The sequence below is a fragment of the Nerophis ophidion genome, linkage group LG11 (genome assembly GCF_033978795.1).
Source record: "Nerophis ophidion isolate RoL-2023_Sa linkage group LG11, RoL_Noph_v1.0, whole genome shotgun sequence".
NCBI classification, from domain to species: domain Eukaryota; kingdom Metazoa; phylum Chordata; class Actinopteri; order Syngnathiformes; family Syngnathidae; genus Nerophis; species Nerophis ophidion.
Genome location: NC_084621.1, coordinates 37,690,175 through 37,709,851, shown reverse-complemented (window position 1 = coordinate 37,709,851; position 19,677 = coordinate 37,690,175). Strand labels below are relative to the sequence as shown.

General features: G+C 41.9%; 1 protein-coding gene and 1 long non-coding RNA gene across 2 annotated transcripts; one reads left to right on the top strand and one right to left on the bottom strand.

The window, feature by feature from the left end:
- Positions 1–6,392: 6,392 nt before the first annotated feature.
- Positions 6,393–9,745, bottom strand: LOC133562029 (uncharacterized). The gene is made up of 2 exons (XR_009808821.1): positions 9,686–9,745; positions 6,393–9,432 (listed from the first exon to the last, which is right to left on the bottom strand). It is a non-coding gene; the product is annotated as an uncharacterized LOC133562029 (long non-coding RNA).
- Positions 9,746–10,881: 1,136 nt separating this feature from the next.
- On the top strand, positions 10,882–18,948 carry LOC133561423 (uncharacterized). Its single transcript, XM_061914717.1, has 3 exons — positions 10,882–11,115; positions 16,078–16,178; positions 16,249–18,948. The coding sequence occupies exons 1-3, from the start codon at positions 11,049–11,051 to the stop codon at positions 16,852–16,854; spliced, it is 774 nt and encodes a 257-aa protein (XP_061770701.1). The 5' UTR covers positions 10,882–11,048; the 3' UTR covers positions 16,855–18,948.
- Positions 18,949–19,677: the final 729 nt, after the last annotated feature.

Genomic DNA, 19,677 nt, shown 5'->3' with positions numbered 1-19,677 from the left:
TTGTGGCCACGAGATAGTTTCTCGTGCGCACGAGATACATGCCTAAAAAAAAAAAAAATCCCCATGTCCCTTTAGGGGCTCCGTATAAAAACGTTCTTTAATGCTTTATTTTGAAAGGGAAAAAAATGCATCTAAATCATCTGTCAGCCGCACTGCAGCTGGCTGCACATCTAAACTTATGGGGTGCCGAATATAAATGTTCAGTCACACTTTTCTAGGAGATATATATCTCAGATTTAACTCACTTTCCTCACATTTAACTCATTTTAATCACATTTAAGTTTAAATTAAATGTTGATTCTAAATATTACATCTAAATGTGAAAACTGAATCTAAATTTTAAATCTAAATCTTAGATATAAGTCTTAAATCTAAATGTTATATCTAAATCTGAATATTACATCTAAATAAAGATATTAGATCTAAATTTTAAATCTAAATGTTAAATTTAAACCTAAATGTTTAATCCAAGCCTAAATGTTAAATATAAATCAAAATCTGGAATTCAAATCTAAATCTAAATGTTAAAACTAAACCTATAGGTTAAATCCAAATAATACATGTAAATGTTAAATTTAAATCAAAATCTTGAATTTAAATATAAATCTTGAATCTAAATCTAAATGTTAAAACTAAACCAATAGGTTAAATCTAAATACACATAAATGTTAAATTTAAACCAAAATGTTAAATCGAAGCCTAAATGTTAAATTTAAATCCAAATCCAAGTTTTAAACCTGAATGTGAGAGCTATGTGTTAAATTCGCACCTAAATGTTAAATCGAAACCTAAATGTTAAATGTAAATCTTAAATCTAAATATTGAATCTAAATCTAAATGTGAGCACTAAATATTAATTCTAAACCTAAATGTTGAATATAAATGTCAACTCTTCACCTAAATGTTAAATCTGAACCTAAATGTTAAATTTAAATCTAAATCTTCAATTTTATCTAAATGTTGAATCCAAACATAAATGTTAAATCTAAACCTAATGTTGAATTCAAATCTAAATCTTGAATCTAAATCTAAATGTTGAATCGAAATCTAAAAATTCAATCTCAACCTAAATGTTGAATCTAAACCTAAGTTTTACATCTAAATAAAGATATTTAATCTAAATGTTAAATTTAAACCTAAATGTTGAATCCAAGCCTAAATGTTAAATTTAAATCTAAATCTTGAATTTAAATCAAAATCTTGAATCTAAATCTAAATGTTAAAACTAAACCTTTTCGTTAACTCTAAATAATACATATAAATGTTAAATTTAAACCTAAATGTTAAATCTAAGCCTAAATGTTGGATTTAAATTTAAAATCTTGAATCTAAATCTAAATGTTGAATCGAAATCTAAAAATTAAATCCAAACCAAAATTTTGAATCTAAACGTAAATGTTAAATACAAATCTTAAATCGGAATGTGAGCGCTAAATGTGAAATCCAAATTTTAAATCCAATTGTAAAAATAAATCTAAATCTAAATATGAGCGCTGAATCTCTCTCTGCAAAGATAAGTATTTATGAAATGTCAATATTCAACCAATCTGAGGCCTCTAAGCCGCAAAGCCGCGTCCACATCTGTGCCTCTCAGTGCACGACACTACATCTTTATGACTGCGGAAAAAAGAAATATTACAGATGCTTAATGACAAATAATGCCAATAAAGTTGTGTCCTTGCTCCTGATGGGTTGTGGTGTGGCCCTTGCATGGCAGCTCCCGCCATAAGTGTGTGAATGTGTATATGAATGGGTGAATGGGGAAATAAGGTCAAAGCCCTTTGAGTAACTTGAAGGTAGAAAGGTTCTATCCAAGTACAACCCATTTACCATTTACATTTATTTTCCATTTTCCTCCCTGCAGACACAGTCCCCAGTCGTCATCTGTTGCGTGAAAGCAAATTAGGATCCGAGAATGAATTAACAGAAAGGGCTGGCTTATATAAGGATGGTGATTAACAAAACAGGTGTGCGTCTCAAAACCACGGCAGGTGAAAATAATCCGTTGCTATGGAAAAAGACTAAACCAGGAACTAAGGATGTCAAACAACAGAATATGATACAAAAATGGAACAAAACACGAATATGGAATGATCCGGCCATCGGATCATAAATAATAAATAAATAAATGGATTGTACTTGTATAGCGCTTTTCTACCTTCAAGGTACTCAAAGCGCTTTGACACTACTTCCACATTTACCCATTCACACACACATTCACACACTAGTGGAGGGAGCTGCCATGCAAAGCGCTAACCAGCACCCATCAGGAGCATTGGTGCAGTGTCTCGCTCAGGACCGGATATACACATATTATCGGCGGCCACCGATGTGGCTTTTTCGAGGTCGCCCTCCTGGACTTTTGTGGCAGCGGCGTTCCATCTGCCGCCGCCACCTGGCTTGTCCTCGGTGGATTCGGGGACACTCGACCTGGCGACCCTCCACCATACATACATTATATATCCATCCATCCATCCATCCATTTTTCTACTGCTTATTCCCTTTTGGGGTCGCGGGGGGCGCTGGCGCCTATCTCAGCTACAATTGGGCGGAAGGCGGCGTACACCCTGGACAAGTCGCCAGCTCATCGCAGGGCCAACAGAGATAGACAGACAACATTCACACTCACATTCACACACTAGGGCCAATTTATTGTTGCCAATCAACCTATCCCCAGGTGCATGTCTTTGGAAGTGGGAGGAAGCCGGAGTACCCGGAGGGAACCCATGCATTCACGGGGAGAACATGCAAACTCCACACAGAAAAGATCCCGAAATGCGATTACTATAAATGGAAAAACAATTTGTATTGTGATTACCGTTAATCGAAATTAATTAATCCCCATTATACCTGTGATTAATATAATATAATTATTATTATTTTATTATGATATTAATATTGTTATTATTATATTATTTATTATTATGACAGCATTATAATAAATACGTACATAAACGACAGGGCCTTTGTACTAATAAACATCATCAATAAGCAGTGGAAAATTGGCAATAAAATACATTTGAGTATTAATGAAAACAATACTTAAAAACTGGAAATGTGGAAAAGGGTGGTTGGGACAGAAAACCCCAGAAGGTATTGGCATTGAAAATGTATTTTGTCATTGTAGAAAAACATATACTGATGCTAACACAAGCAGTGAAAAAGGTTTATGTTGGTGTCACTGTTTGTTTTTTACTTTCACTTTTTGTGACAATGTTGCAAAAAGTGCTGTTGATGTAATCCCAGGATGCAGAGAAGGCAAGCGATTTGCAACACAGGTGTAGCAGGAAATCAGACAGCAACAAAACACTTTAGCATAGAGGCCATAATAAACCAGCACTTAAAGACTGAAAAATGTGGAACTAAGGCCTTGTTCACACTGCATATCAATTCCAAATTTTTTGCCCATACGTGACCTGTCTTTTTTTCATGTCAGTGCAATTCCGAGTTTTTTAAATGTGGATATAAATCCGACGTGTCCAAGTTTACTGTAGTCTGAACCACCGGGTCACAGTCATCCGACCAATACGTCATTAAAAACCGACAAGCATCAAAAAACGGTTGACAAATGAGCAGATAAAAGGGGAAAATAATGTTTTGGGGAATCGTGTTAGTGTTTCATCACTCCCTTCTCCGACAGCTCGGCCACACGCTCTCCGGAACAGACATCGAAGCAAATGTCCCACAAACTGCTAGAGCCAAAATGTTTGCCTGTCTACCTTCTAATAATTCGCTTTAGAAAATGTTGACATTGATTGCACAAAATCCTGGATATTGCCACAAATGCACCGCCACGACTGAGAGACCAACTAGAATTGGAGCCATGTTTACTTCCGTACACACTGCATTACATGTGTCTGCATGCCTCGTCAGTTTACGTTCACATTAGACATCCCTTTTTTTTTATGTGAACAATTACATAAAAAGGTCAGATCCAACAAAAAAAACCTGAATTGGACATCTGATCCTGTAGTGTGAACGTAGCCAAAATAGAAGTAATTGAGAATGTGGAACAGGTGTGCTCGAAGAACAAGGAACAGAAAGTGAAGATGCTGCAAAACACAGAGTCCAAACAGGAAACACTATAAAACAAGACCAGAATTGGAAATAGTACTAAACACAGGAAAAGTCCAAACTGTCAAGTGAGCTCATGACACCTTTCCTGTTTTTACTGTCAATTGTATTTGTCACTGGACAGCACAGTCATTCGCACGGCAAGTTTGTGGAATTTCTCCACCACCTTTTAATTTAATCGAAGTAATTAGTGTGGAAAAATCTGTTCTCCTGTTTGATATTCTCATCAGTGTTTCTCATCAGATGGAATCCCCCTATACCTATCACATCGTAACAAAGTGAGCATATGGACATACGACACACAAAATCAAATGAAGTAAATCTATCCTAATTATGGATTACTTTCCTCCTTTCACAGGGGAATTATGGGTCCCTGTGACATCAATGACGTCACAAAGAAAAGTGATGCGCGCCTCAATGATCAGCTGTGGGTAACCTTGTTTGTATTATTATTGTAACATAAAATGATGAAGATGATGATGTGTCTTTTTGCAGCGTACCAAAACCCACTGATGTAAATGTAGTGTGAGTATGGATATTAAGATGATTCCTTGTGTCGAAATATGTTTGCCCCTGACACCCAACTTTAATACTGAATGATCAGGGAGAAAGCAATAAAGAGTGGCGCTCCAAGAGAACATCCCTATGCATCCCACATCTCCCGCTTTGCCATGTTCCCGTCCAGTCGGTCTTCTCGTGGTGCTGGGGTCACGGTAGCACCGTTCCCATTTGTCAGCCCCATTGTCCCGACTCTACCACGCAATGTTACTGTACGCAGCAAAACTAAAGGTACAGTGACATTATTTGGAGACATAAAAAGCTCAAGGGACTCTATGTCAATAAATTCCATGTCCTGATACAGGTGGTCCATATAGGCATGAGGTCTTGGAAACACCAACAAGGGAGAAGACAGCCAAATTGGCAGTGCTGTCCAACCCCAAAGAGGTGGGGAATGTGACGTCATCAGAGCGGACCAACAACATGGTGAAAAGTTTGGATACGATGCGCTGGGTTACATCTTATCAGATGCACTACAAAGGTAATTGCTTCATTTTTATGCCTTGCAAGAAGCGGTAACAGAAACTGAATTGCAACTATGAGAGCACAGCGTCATAAATGTTAGCATCAAATTAATATAGTTGTAAGACAAAAATAAGGTTGATATTACCTACAACCATCTTTATCAAAAATAAAAAATGGCTTGTTCCACCGAAAAAGCGGCAAACCTTACTTCGAACACTTCACTCAAAGCGGGCGTCATACCATCATCAAAGCTCACCTTTAAGCATTTACACACAGCACCAGCATTTTAGAACAAGGATGTAGTGATAGTAGAAATGGAAAAATATAATAAATCTATCCGTGGCAGCATAGGAGAAAGTTGTATACAGGATTCAAAAACCCTCGATTAAAGTCAGAAACCGGAGAGTTAAAAACCAGGGGGGTGTTAACTCAGAGGAGATGCACTAGTTATAATATAATCATCATAATAATGCAGTATTAGAATGGTTGGTATTATCCAATGTCAATAATCTTACATGTATGAGATGTGAAGTGAAGTGAATTCCCGAAAGGGAATAAGCGGTAGAAAATGGATGGATGGATGGATGGATGGATATATATATATATACATATATAATTTTTACATTTGAACCAGTGGGGGTGGCACTGGGAGCAGGTGGGTGTAGTGTCTTGCTCGAGGACACAACGGCAGTGACTAGAATGGCGGAAGCGGGGATCGAACTTGCAACCCTCAAGTTGCTGGCACGGCCGCTCTACCAACCGAGCCAAACCCCCTCATAATCCTTACTTTACAGTCTGAATTAAAGGGAAACTTGAAAGATTTCGAATTAGATTTAAGTGAATAATGACAGGTTGTATAATTATTGCAATTCAGAATCTTGCCTCTTTATGTTGAATAAAACTTTTTTTTTTTGCAAAAGAAAACCAAATTATTTATCTACTTTACATTAATCCCATCTTTAAAAAGATGGTGTCATTCAATTTTTTTAGTGCATGTAAACATATCAAGTGTGTATGGGGCTTTTTAGCATGACACATATTCATTTAATACATTATAATAATGTGTTTTATATTATAATAAATGAAAATGTATAGCCAAGAACTCTCCACACTAATAATTGTTGCGTTGAGGTCGCATTAAAGTTAAAGTTAAAAGTTAAAGTACAGATGATTGTCACACACACACTAGGTGTGGCGAAATTATTCTCTGCATTTGACCCATCACCCTTGATCTCCCTCTGGGAGGTGAAAGCGATAGTTGTAATCCCAGATGCAGAAGATAATTGGACACAGCGTGCAGTTACAATGTATTTAATATAAACCAATACAAAAACAACAAAACACTTGTGCAGGGAGGTGCACGCCGAACAAACACTAGTGCATTTGGGAATGCACAAAAAACCGAGGAGTATGTTGGAACTAACTTACTTGGAAGCCTCAAATAAGCAAACAGTGTTCCGCAGCATACATCTGTGTACAATGCCACGGCTCAACTTAAATAGTCCTAATAGTTAATTTGAAAGATGTGTGTGGAGGTTTTAAGTGTAAAGGAAGTACAAAACCCAAAACCAGTGAAGTTGACATGTTGTGTAAGTCGTAAATAAAAACAGAATACAATTATTTGCAAATCCTTTTCAACTTATATTCAATTGAATAGACTGCAAAAGACAAGATAATGTTCGAACTCAGAAATGTATTTTTTGGGGGGAAATAATCATTAACTTAGAATTTAATGTCAGCATCACATTGCAAAAAAGTTGGCACAGGGGCATTTTTACCACTGTGTTACATGGCCTTTCCTTTTAACAGCATTCAGTAAACCTTTGGGAAATGAGACCAATTGTTGAAGCTTTTCAGGTGGAATTCTTTCCCATTCTTGCTCGATGTACAGCTTAAGTTGTTCAACAGTCCGGGGTCTCTGTTGTCGTATTTTACGCTTCTTAATGCGCCACACATTTTTAATGGGAGACAGGTCTGGACCACAGGCAGTCCAGTCTAGTACCCGCACTCTTTTTCTATGAAGCCACACTGTTGTAACACGTGGCTTGGCATTGTCTTGCTGAAATAAGCAGGAGCGTCCATGATAACGTTACTTGGATGGCAACATATGTTGCTCCCAAACCTGTATGTACCTTTCAGCATTAATGGTGCCTTCACAGATGTGTAAGTTACCCATGCCTTGTGCACTAATACACCCCCATACCATCACAGATGCTGGCCTTTGAACTTTGCCCCTAGAACAATCCCAATGGTTCTTTTTCTCCTTGGTCCGGAGGACACTTCACTGGTTTTGGGGTTTGTACAACCAAACTACAGTAAAAGTGCCAGACAGGAACTACAACACCAAACATAGGAAAAGCGTGACAGTACCCCATCCGTAAAGGACAGATTGCAGTTATCCCAAAACAAAAACAGAACAAGTCCAAAGTCACAGCAGGGAGGAGGGAGGATTAGGCGGTGGGTTGCCTGGCTATGTGTCCTTGCAACCAGCGGGTAAAAGTCAGATGCCGGGGGCGAGTAAAACGCCACTGCAGCTGGCGAGGTGACATCCACGAACCGCCCATATCTGTGGACGACGAGGAGGCAGACATGAGCTACGCCGCGCTTGAGTTGTATTGGCTATTAGCCCAAACCGTGAATTGTGAGGCAAAGTGGGAAATGGGATTACAATATTTGACCACAGTTGGAGAGGATCAGTGCGTAATTGATCCACCTACAGCAGAGGGACCTGAGCGGGTTGCATGTCTTGCCGGTGTTCCTAAGCTGCCGGGGTCTGTCACATATGTACATTAGATGGCAGTATTGCCCTGTTCAAGAATGTCACAAGGTTGATGTTTACGGCAAACTGCTTTATGGTAGACAAAACGTGACTGTTGTTGTTGTGAGTTGTTACCGCGCTGGGAGCACGTTTATTAAAACTGTCAACAATAATCCCACATAAAGAAGCCAAGAACTCGCCCTCAATCATTCCACATGGTGTCAGAAGTGGTCTGTGAGTCACGAAGATCAATTTAAGACGGAAATAGACGACATGGCGAAGTTTAATTCTCCAGCGAGTTTTGCCTTTGACAAGCCGACAGAATGGCTCGACTGGAGACAGCCCTTTGAGCGATATAGACTTGCGACGAAACTCAACAATGAGGATGGAAAAGTGCTGGTGAGCTGCCTGATTTATGCAATGGGCAACGAAGCAGAACATATTTATAAATCCTTCACCTTTGCCGAAGACGGACATAGAAACAACTTTGACCACGTGGTGAAAACATTTGATGAGTATTTTTTCCCGAGGAGGAATATTATTCAAGAGAGGGCATGTTTTCACCAGCGTGTACAGCGGCCTGGGTAGAAGGCAGAGTGTTTTATCACATCCATGTACGATCTATCGGAGCACTGTAAGTTTGGTGCCTGCCGGGATGAAAATACCCGCGACCGCATTGTAGTCCGGATAATTGACAAGTAGCTCTCACGCAGGCTACAGCTAATGGCGGACCTAACGCTCGCACTGACAATACAGACCATCAGGCAGTCAGAGGAGGTTGCGGCACAGGTGAACTTGCAGGGAGACAAGATGGGAACAGTACAGGAGGTGCGTTACAAACAACAAAACCATTGGAAACAACAACAAGGCAAGACAAAAGACAGAAAATGGGGGAATGAAAATAAATGTGGAAAATGCGGGAAAGCTGAGCATGGCAGAGAAGGAAAATGCCCGGCAAGAAAAGCTACTTGCCACAACTGCTATAAAATCGGACATTGGGCCAGACTGTAGCACCAGCAACAAGTCAACAATAGAAGTCTGGACAATGTTCCTTTAAGATGTCAACGATTACTGATGAAACTCCTGAGGTACAAACCAGTAGTTGAATATGTGCCAGGAAAAACTCTTGTAGTTGCCAATGCCCTGTCTTGTAGCCCACAACCACACACAAAAGGAGAGACTGACACTCAGGATGATGTGGCGTGCTACGTAGCCACAGTGATGCAGGGCATCCCAGCATCTCCAACCAGAATAGAGAGCATCAGTACAGCAACAATGGCTGACAGCCACCTGCAAACTGTCATCTAACTAATCAGGTCAGGATGGCCACAACACATTGCAAATGTCCCACCGTGTGCCAGAGACTTTCTGAAAGTGAAGAATGAACTATCAGAAGCTGATGGTTTGGTCACACGAGGAAACAGAATTGTTATTCCAATGTCATTAAGAGCAGATATTTTGCAGAAAATACATGATGGACATCAAAGACTCACAAAGTGAAGAGAAAGGGCCAAAACATCGGTTTGGTGGCCAGGACTCTCTGTAGGACTTAAGACCATAGTCGAGTCGTGCAGGACCTGTCAGGAGCCGAAACGAGCTCATCAGAAGGAGCCACTCATCTCCACACCCCTGCCAGACCGTCCATGGAAACGAATAGCTCTTGACTTTAGTAAACACAACAAGCGTGATTATCTGGTGATATCTGATTACTTTTCAAGGTACCTAGAAATCCTGCATCTACCATCAACAACCAGCGCTCAGGTTATTCAGAGACTGAAAGCAACTTCGCTAGGTTTGGTATCCCGGACGAGGTGGTGAGCGACAACTGACCTCAATTCTCCAGGGCGGGATTCCAGGAGTTGGCACGACAACTGGACTTCAGACACATTATGTCTAGTCCTCACCATCCTCAAGGAAATGGCCATGCAGAAAGAGCAGTGCAGACAGCAAAAAGAATCCTCCGACAGGAAGATCCACTGATAGCTCTCATGTGCTATCGTTCGACTCCCTGCACTACCACAGGAGTTAGCCCAGCAGAACTGCTGATGGTGAGGAAGATCCGAACAACTCTCCATACGCTCGGGAAAAATCTGCAACCTAAATGGCCCAACAGACAGACTGTCAAGCAAAAGGATGCAAAAGAGAAGACTAAACAAGCCTACTATTACAATCGCCGTCATGGTACCAGACATGTTCCTGCTCTACAGCCAGGAGATAATGTCTACGTCAAGCTTGACAACGAAAAATCTTGGAAAACATCAGCAGTTGTCTCAAAAGAAAGTATTCCTCCGAGATCTTATATCGTCAATACAGAGGGAGGAGCAGTGCTGCGGCGGAACCGACTTCATCTTCGGGCACAACCAATCCCAGAGCCGGTAAAGACTACCCTACCTGTGCACACCGATGAGAGCGGTGGGACGATTTCTCAATCACTGTGTGCCACCGTTACAGAGGATAGCTGCCCAAATTCAAGTGAGCTGACAACCCCAACAAGAACACCAGGACATGTTTTGACCAGGTCTGGCCGTGTCAGTAAGCCAGCCACTAAACTGGACTTGTAAAGAAAGTGTTTTGGGGGTTTCATATTGGACGATGGGGTGACGTTCAAAAACAAAACAAAAAAACACCTATGGCCTTTGGAGTGGTAGAAGAAGAAGAAGAGAGATGACACAAACATCTGTTCATTTTAAGTATGCGCATTGAGTTATGTTTACGGAACATTTGTGTAACAGTTATGTAACTTCTGTAAATTTTGATAAAAGTCATTGCTTCCTGTGTTATGGTGACAAAGGAAGTACACTTTGAGTTATTGGCAACTATTCCAACCTATTTTTACAGATTTGAATTTAATTTTACATAAATGATGTGGCATCACAATTGTAATATTGATCATTTCAGTTGAGCTATTATTACCTGTTAAGATACACTTTGCAGTTATTTGATATAACTTGAAAAGGAGGGAGATGTCACATATGTACAGTAGATGGCAGTATTGCCCTGTTCAAGAGTGTCACAAGGTTGATGTTTACAGCAGACAAACTGCTTTACGGTAGACAAAACGTGACTGTTGTTGTTGTGAGTTGGGAGCACGTTTATGAAAACTGTCTACAATAAACCCACATAAAGAAGCCAAGAACTCGCCCTCGATCATTCCACAGGGTCCACTTCCGCCTTTGTTTTCACCAAGCAAGATATGCACTTTGCCAAAAAGTGTCGATCGGAGTCATCTGGCCCCCACGCCATAGTCTCCAATTTCTGCGGTGAGTACTGCTGGTCCTCTGCTGCCATCTCCTCAAACATTCTCCTCACAAAGTCCCTCATTTCCTCCTCGCTTTATTGTTCTGCTGGTTCACTTCTTGGTCGGGACATTCTGTCGCATGATAGTGATAGTTGGGATTCCAAGTTGGCTGTGAAACGCAAATGAAGGAGAGATACTGGGTGTCTCCCCCTTATTGCCCGCCTGAACAGGCGAGGCGCGCCGCGGGTGTAGATAATGCGAACACTCTGTTCGCTATCTCTCAGGTGGTAGTGTGCACAAAGCACTTAATGTGAGGATCCAGCCAGTCGCAGACGGCCAGATGGATATGTAAAAAACAAACTTCTGACTGCATTCTTCTTGCAAGACAGCTTTTCTCTAAACAAAAAATATATCCATGTTTTAATCTTACGATATTTTTTTTCCTTTTTTTTTCATTCAGTCAATATCAAATAAAATACCGGTAGTTTATACAATATTAAAATAAATCATGAATGTAAAGGAACAGAAAGAAGTATTAAGTAATGATATTCTCTGCCTGGTTACACAAATCCAAAATTTGCTGTTGAACTCAAAAAACTATTAAGGCTGTACTTGTTACGGTACAGGGGGAAGATGACGGCATAGGATGCAGGACATTGTTTTAACTCTATTTATTTAAATATACAATAAGAAATGAACTGTGAAACTAATCAAAATGTGTGGGGTGTGCGACTATTTGTAGTGATTAGCTTTTGAGTGTTACCGGTAGTGTTGAGCGTGGTGTGGAAGTCCAATGGGGAAAGACAAGCTCGGAGGTCTGTGAGCAGGCGTGAGGTTGAGGGCAGGAGCGAGGCGTCAGAGTCCGTGTCCAGGCGGGAGATCGAGATCCAAGAGGCAGTCAGGCAATTTAGAAGGAATACAGGGAGACGAGACACACAGCTGCTGGATAACGACAAGGGACACGTGACAAATGAACACGGTGGGGGAGAAACAGAGAGAGAGTGTGCATAGAGTTAAAGATTTTCGGCTTACTGTTCTGGCCAGGAACGCAGATGTGCACTGGCTTAAGAAGCCCAAGGAGCTCATCAGCGACAGGTTTGCAGATTGCTTATTGATTGCAACCGCTGGCTGCAGCAGGAGTGGCGCACGCAGGAACTCGCTTGGAGGTGCGCTTAGCGCAGCGCAAAGATTAATGCGCATTGGAATGCGCCCGGGCTGTGACAGTACCTCCCTCTTTATGGACAGCTTCCAGGTGTCTTAGAACTGGAAACAGAAGGACACAGAGATCAAGAGTCAAGGGAGAGTGGAGGGGGTAATTGCTGGTGGGTCGCTAGCCCAAGTATCCCTGAATCCACCGGGGTTGAGTCTGGTGGCGGCGGAGAGTAGAACACCGCTGCAGCAGGCGGGTGCCCATGGAACGCCCACCTACTTGGCTGTCGAGATGCCGGACGCGAGTGGCGCCAGAACCACCGCAGCCTAATAGTTCCACCCCTATTTCCTAGGCGTCGCTGCTGTTGGCGCAAAAAAGTGTCCATGCGCGACCAGAGGGGCCGTCTCTGCAGGTGTCTGAAGGCCACATGTGCGGCCGGCCAGCCGAAGGTCAGGGAAGCAAAGATGCTGGAGAGGAGGGTGGCGCTGTGGGATGGACCACCAAACACAAGGAGAATGACGGCGCCGTGGGAAGGCCCACCCGAGACAAGGAGAACGACGTCGTCGGACTCAGAGACGAGGAGGACAATGTCGTCAGAGTGAGAGACAAAGAAGCAATCTGAGGAGTTGGCTGAGCTGCTGAAGCATGAGCTAGCCATGGTGCTGGCACGGGGACCAGTCCCGGTGCAGGCACAGGGACAAGTCCGAGTGCTGGCACGGGCCCCAGTCCGAGTGCTGGCACGTGGACCATTCTGGGTGCTGATACGGGGACCAGTCTGTGTGGCGGTTTGGAGACCAGCCTTGGAGCAGGTGTTGATATGGGCACCAGCCTTGGAGCGGGTGCTGGTACGGGGACCTAGTCTTGGAGTGGTTGCTGGTACGGGACCAGCCTAGGAGCAGGTGGTGGTGGTCTGGCTTGTAGTTGCGGATTGGGCTGCCAAAGACCAGGTGGTGGTGGTCTGGCTGAAGGTTGCGGCTTGATATGCCGAAGGACAGGTGGTGGTAATCGAACAGGGGATAGCCATTTTGCTGATCTGAGCTATGCCACCCCGCCAGCACACCCATCAATACCATCGCCCCCTCCGTAAGCGGATGCCAGACGCCAGACGCTTCCTGCCAAATCTGGAACAGTCACAAAGGGTGGGAGGCGGGTAGATTTTTCCTCCCCTCTAGATAGGCGAAACAGTCCATCCTCTTTCCCACAGGAGGCTGTCGAGGAGGACCAGAAAACATTTCCAAAGCAGTGGGCGTAGCAATAGTTATTAGGGGCGTGGCCAAAGTCACTGGGAGTGGGGCTTGAATCACTGGGCATGGGGAGTGAGTCACTGGAGGCGGAACTAGTCTCGGGAGGCGGAGCTTGAATCACAGGGGGCGGGGCTTGACTCACTGGAGGCAAAGCTTGAGTCACTGGAGGAGGAGCGTACCGGCAGCGCATCGCAGCCCTTCTGGGAGGTCTTTGTCCTCTCCAACGCGACCGACAAGGTGGTGAGACGATGTCCCCGGGGCCCTACATAGTCGATGGGTACCAGCGAGCCCTTGGGGCCCCACATCATACCTTCCAGCTCCTCGGGCGAATGGCGGAGGGTCTCCGCCACCATAGCGTCCATCACTCTCCATGTCCCGGGTACATATCCGCAGTTAGCGTCACGAGGATGAGACACCAGGAAGTTCCATGCCTCCTCCTCCTCGTCCTCTGAGGAATGCCACGACAGCAACGAATCAGCCTTCATATGTTCAAAAATATTGTCTTTTTGACGGTCGAAGAGAGATACTCCACCTGGTCGGGTCAACTCACTGCGTCTCGGACGCATGGTGACAGGTAGGGAACCGTGGGAATCGAGAAAAGGGGCGGGGACTAAGGTCTACTGTGCCGTCTGGTTCCTATTCTTTTGGCCAAAACGTACTGTTACGGTACAGTTTCAAGAAGAAGGCACAGAATGCAGGACATTGTTTTAGCTCTATTTATGTCCCTGTATATGTACAATAAGAAATTAAGTGTGAATTACTCGCTGACAACCAATATATATACAGAGGTAACATTTCAACATCGATGGCATTAATCAATATAACTGAAAAAGATTACCGACACAATAGATGGTAAACAGTGTGCAGCAGCAGTGTTTATTAATCTAACAAAAGCATTAGACCCAACTAATAATAATATACTAATGAACAAATTAGAATTATATGGCATGAGAGGAAATTTTTTTAAACTGGGTAAGAAGCTACTTAACCAACAGGAAGCAATACGTGAGGATAGGTGAACACACACCTACAAACGCTGAATATATCTTCTGGCGTACTCCAGGGATTAATGCTGGGACCAAAATTGTTCAATCTTTATAAAAACGACATTTGGAAAGTTGCAAAGGACTTAAATTAGTATAATTTGCAGACAACACAACTGTATTTTGTTCAGGAGAAAACACACAGAAGCTAATAGAAATAATAACACAATAAATGAACAAATTAAAGAGGTGGTTTGATAAAAACAGACTATCTTTGAATCTCAGTAAAACTAAAATAATGTTATTCGGTAACAGTAAAAGACAGAGTCAAACACAAATATAAATAGATGGAGTGGGCATTGAAAGGGTGACTAAAATCACATTTTGGGATGCAATAATAGATGATAAAATAAACTGAAAATCTCATACAAAAATATACAACATAAAGTAGCAAGAAATACGTCAATTATGAATAAAGCAAAAATATTTTTGTCGACCAAAAGTCCCTTTATGTTCTGTACTGTTCTTGCTCCCTAGTGTTACCATGTCTCAGTAATTGTATAGAAATATGGGGAAATAACTACAAAACTACACTTCATTCACTAACAGTGTTTAAAAAAACAAACAGTTAGAATAACACATAGTGTTCAAAATAGAGAACATTCAAACTCTTTATTTATTGAATCAAAAATATTGAAATTCAACGATATAGTGCACTTGCAAACAGCTAAAATTATGTAATAAGCAAACTGTAACCTGCTACCCAAGGATGTACAACAATTCTTCTCAACAAAAGAGGAGAAATATAATCTTTGAATTGTTATTATTTTAAACATTTGTGTGCACGTACAACACTTAAGACCTTTAGTATATCATTATGTGGAATAAATTATGGAATGGATTTGGCAAAGAAGTCAAACAAAGTACTAACAAGATCCAGTTATAAAAAAAAAAATTATTCAAATCTAAAGTGTTTACAAAGTACAATTAAGAATAATCCTGATAAACATCTTACATTTTATTGAAAAATTAGATCATCTTTTTCATCTGATTATGTGAATCACAACTTTGCTTTTTTCATAAGAACTTTATTGATTATTTATGCATTTATTCTGTTTGTGTTCTAAATTGAACACAGAAAGTAAACATGTTGTGCTTATGAAATTGAAAATGGGTAGAATTAAATAAGCTCTGCTTTTTCCTACCGGTACTCCTTTTCCAACATGTAATGAAAAATATAAATATGTGATGAACCACATTGTAACTGTATGCATGTAAAATAAAACCGTAACCATAACCACTTTATTTTAGGTTACAAATACTTTCTCTTTTGACAGATCTGTTTTGAATGTTGTAATGCATCATTTTTAGAATATGGTACTCTACCAGTTCAATAAATTTCCAAATTTTAATCTCGTAATAATAATTCAACTCATATATAATTAATGTATACTATTTGAAAAATATGCCAAGAGTCAATAAAAACGAGTACCTTCCGAAATTTTTAGACACCCCTTACTTACAGCCTCAATTTTAGCAAAATAAAAATGCCAAATGAATGATGCTACAACCACCATATTTACTATGTTGTTTTATTCATTTTAAAGGACTGCAGATGGATAGTAAAAGTCCTAAAAGTGATGACTTCAGGGAAAAATTGAGCAACACCACTGGGGAGACTGCATATTTTGCACCACTGGTGACAGAGGTGAGCAAATATCCAGTAAAAGATGAAACACGAGAATTGGATTCCTCCTAATGATGGTCTTTTCTTGCAGAGAGATAGGACCCGTCATGTGTATGTTCCCTCTAAAGTGAGACAAGTAATGAAAAGAAAACCGGAAAGAACCCTGAAGAGCACTTCTGCAGGCGTGTATTCGAACCCATACTCAGCTTTGTACCAAGGATCTGCTGGAGGCCAGCACAGCGCTCGTATAATTACAGGCGACCACGATGACACAACATGTTCGCACAATATTGACCCTCATCCTTCTGGGCATCCTGCAGCCGAACACAGCAAGGTCTCACACATAAAACTAAAGGTGGGGACCAGTTGTATTGATTATGACAGCAAAAAGGGAGGCCAAGTGCAGCTTGATGAAAGCCAAACGCCGGCATCAACAAACAAACAAGACGTCAAGCCGCCACAAAACCTCCCTCGCCCTCGTGTGTTGCCTGGGATTGCACCTGTTCGGAGAGCTGCTGGCAGTCAACAAGGTGCAGCTGGCAGCCTTCTGGCCGTGCAACGTTCTTTTACACGGACAAAGGCCCATCAGGACTTCAACAACTCCATCACGTATGAGTCACTCGACCTGAGGGACAATGTGTTCACTGGCAAGAGACACAACTTCTTTGGAATCAACTGTAATTACATACACGGATGAACAATTCTAGTCGCCGTCCACTTTGGCACTCCGTCATTGCCGGAAATACACTACAAAAACTATAATCAAGGCCCAAAATACTTTTTTCTAGTGATCTGCCCATGGATCAGCACCAATCCGTATCGGACGAGTTTTGTAAAAAAGTGTGCGATCACAATTACTGATGAACGCCTTTGGAAGTTGGTAACAATCGTCAATCCTCTCTGGAAGCTTTTCTTTATTTTTTATTTTGTCTCGGGAAGTCAGAATTTCCAAGTTCCAAGGTGGAAATGACCTCCTTGGGTCAGATGTTCTACTCAAAAAGTCAGAGAGTCCTCAACACCCCCGCCAAGTGGGCTTCAAAGATGGCTGCTCTGAGTGAAAACAATAATAGAATGTTCTTAATATTTGTTAGTCGCACGCCTGACTTTTTTTTGTCACACTAAATCAGCGTTATATGTACAATGTATTGTTTGTAAAGACCAAAATCGGGTATAAGGGACATCTTATTTACAAAACCTGTTTCCATATGAGTTGGGAAATTGTGTAAGATGTAAATATAAACGGAATACAATGATTTGCTAATCCTTTTTAACCCATATTCAATTGAATGCACTACAATGATATTTGATGTTCAAACTCAAAAACGTTATTGTTTTTTTGCAAATAATAATTACCTTAGGATTTCATGGCTGCAACACGTGACAAAGTAGTTGGGAAAGGGCATGTTCACCACTGTGTTACCTCACTATTTCTTTTAACAACACTCAATAAACGTTTGGGAACTTAGGACACTAGTTGTTGAAGCTTTGAAAGTGGAATTCTTTCCCATTCTTGTATTATGTAGAGCTTCAGTCGTTCAACAGTCCGTGGTCTCCGCGGTCATATTTTACGCTTCATAATGCGCCACACATTTTCGATGGGAGACAGGTCTGGACTGCAGGCGGGCCAGGAAAGTACCCGCACTCTTTTTTTTACGAAGCCACGCTGTTGTAACACGTGCTGAATGTGGATTGGCTTGGCTGAAATAAGCAGGGGTGTTCATGAAAAAGACAGCGCTTAGATGGCAGGATATATTGTTCCAAAAACTGTATGTACCTTTCAGCATTAATGGTGCCTTCAATGATGTGTAAGTTACCCATGCCTTGGGCACTAATGCACCCCCATACCATCACAGAGGCTGGCTTTTCAACTTTGCGTTAATAACAGTCTGGATGGTTCGCTTCCTCTTTGGTCCGGATGACACGATGTCAAATATTTTAACTTGCACTTACAGATGTAGCGACAAACTGTATTTAGTGAAAGTGGTTTTCTGGAGTGTTCCTGAGCCCATGTGGTGATATCCTTTAGAGATTGATGTCGGTTTTTGATACAATGTCGCCTGAGGGATCGAAGGTCACGGTCATTCAATGTTGGTTTCCGGCTATGCCGCTTATGTGGAGTGATTTCTCCAGATTCTCTGACCCTTTTGATGATATTATGGACCGTAGACGTTGAAATCCCTAAATTTCTTGCAATTGCACTTTGAGAAACATTGTTCTTAAACTGTTTGACTATTTGCTCACACAGTTGTGGACAAAGGGGTGTACCTCGCCCCATCCTTTCTTGTGAAAGACAGCATTTTTAGGGAAGCTGTTTTTATACCTAATCATGGCACCGACATGTTCCCAATTAGCCTGCACACCTGTGGGATGTTCCAAATAAGTGTTTGAAGAGCATTCCTCAACATGTATCAGTATTTTTTGCCACCTTTCCCAACTTCTTTGTCACGTGTTGCTGGCATCAAATTCTAAAGTTAATGATTATTTGCAACAAAAAAAAAAGTTTATCAGTTTGAACATCAAATATGTTGTCTTTGTAGCATATTTAACTGAATATGGGTTGAAAATGATTTGCAAATCATTGTATTCCGTTTGTATTTACATCCAACACAATTTCCCAACTCATATGGAAACGGAGTTTGTAGGATGGACGAGTCGTCCGAGATTCTTTTTTTCTAAGGCTGTCCAAAATGATGAGAGGTGACTAAAATTTAAGTTTAACAATTTACTCTACAAAACAGGCGTGATGGAGAGAGAGAACCGAGCTATATAAAGGCACAGTCCCTCAAATGGACACCCTCCTCATAGGCTTTTGTCCTCCTTGGTTGCTTCGCCTCGGCAGGAATCGACACTGAAAGTTAACTTGACGCGTGTGCCCAGCGCACACACATTTCCCTCGACTTTCTCTCTTCTGGCTGGTACTTTATGACACCATTAATAATAATAGATGTGTGTAAAAGTGCATTGTGGCACATTCTCGTGCCGGCAGAATAACTTACTGGACCCCAGCTGTCAAGTGATACAATTATTTATTTTTTTTCGTGCCTTTTCTTTGCTTTTCAGCAATGTTTAGTCAATAGTTTCTTTTTCGAGTGTCTCTCCTCCCGGTTTTCTTCCTCCCTCATGGTCTCCAGCGCTCCTGATAAAGAGACAGGTGATTTGACAAGTTGTTCCAGCTGAGAAATCTCCTCACCTGTCGTCGCTTCACAGCCGGCTCCTGCACATGCCCCGCCCGCAGGGGACACGTCGACCACGCCCCTCCACATGCCTCCACCGCCAGTTTGAGGCCGGGCAGCCGTCCACTACCCCCCCACCCCTCCACCCCCCGTAGATGGGCGAGAGAGGAAGTCGGCCACGGCCATCTGCGTACCCGTAGGGTTGCAACGCGAGGTACCACCGGATGATCCGTGCATTGGCATCCTTCATTCGGTGGGGCCACTGGAGCATTTTGTGGACCGAGCAGAGACTGAAGGGGCACCCCAACAGGTAATACCGGAGGGCCCCGACCGCCCACCGGATGGCG

Bases quoted from the DNA above. Each gene is read 5' to 3' on its own strand.
- LOC133561423 (XM_061914717.1), top strand. From the start codon at position 11,049: ATGCACTTTGCCAAAAAGTGTCGATCGGAGTCATCTGGCCCCCACGCC. The intron at 11,116-16,077 runs GTGAGTACTGCT...TTCATTTTAAAG, and splicing joins CATAGTCTCCAATTTCTGCG to GACTGCAGATGGATAGTAAA. The intron at 16,179-16,248 runs GTGAGCAAATAT...CTTTTCTTGCAG, and splicing joins TTGCACCACTGGTGACAGAG to AGAGATAGGACCCGTCATGT.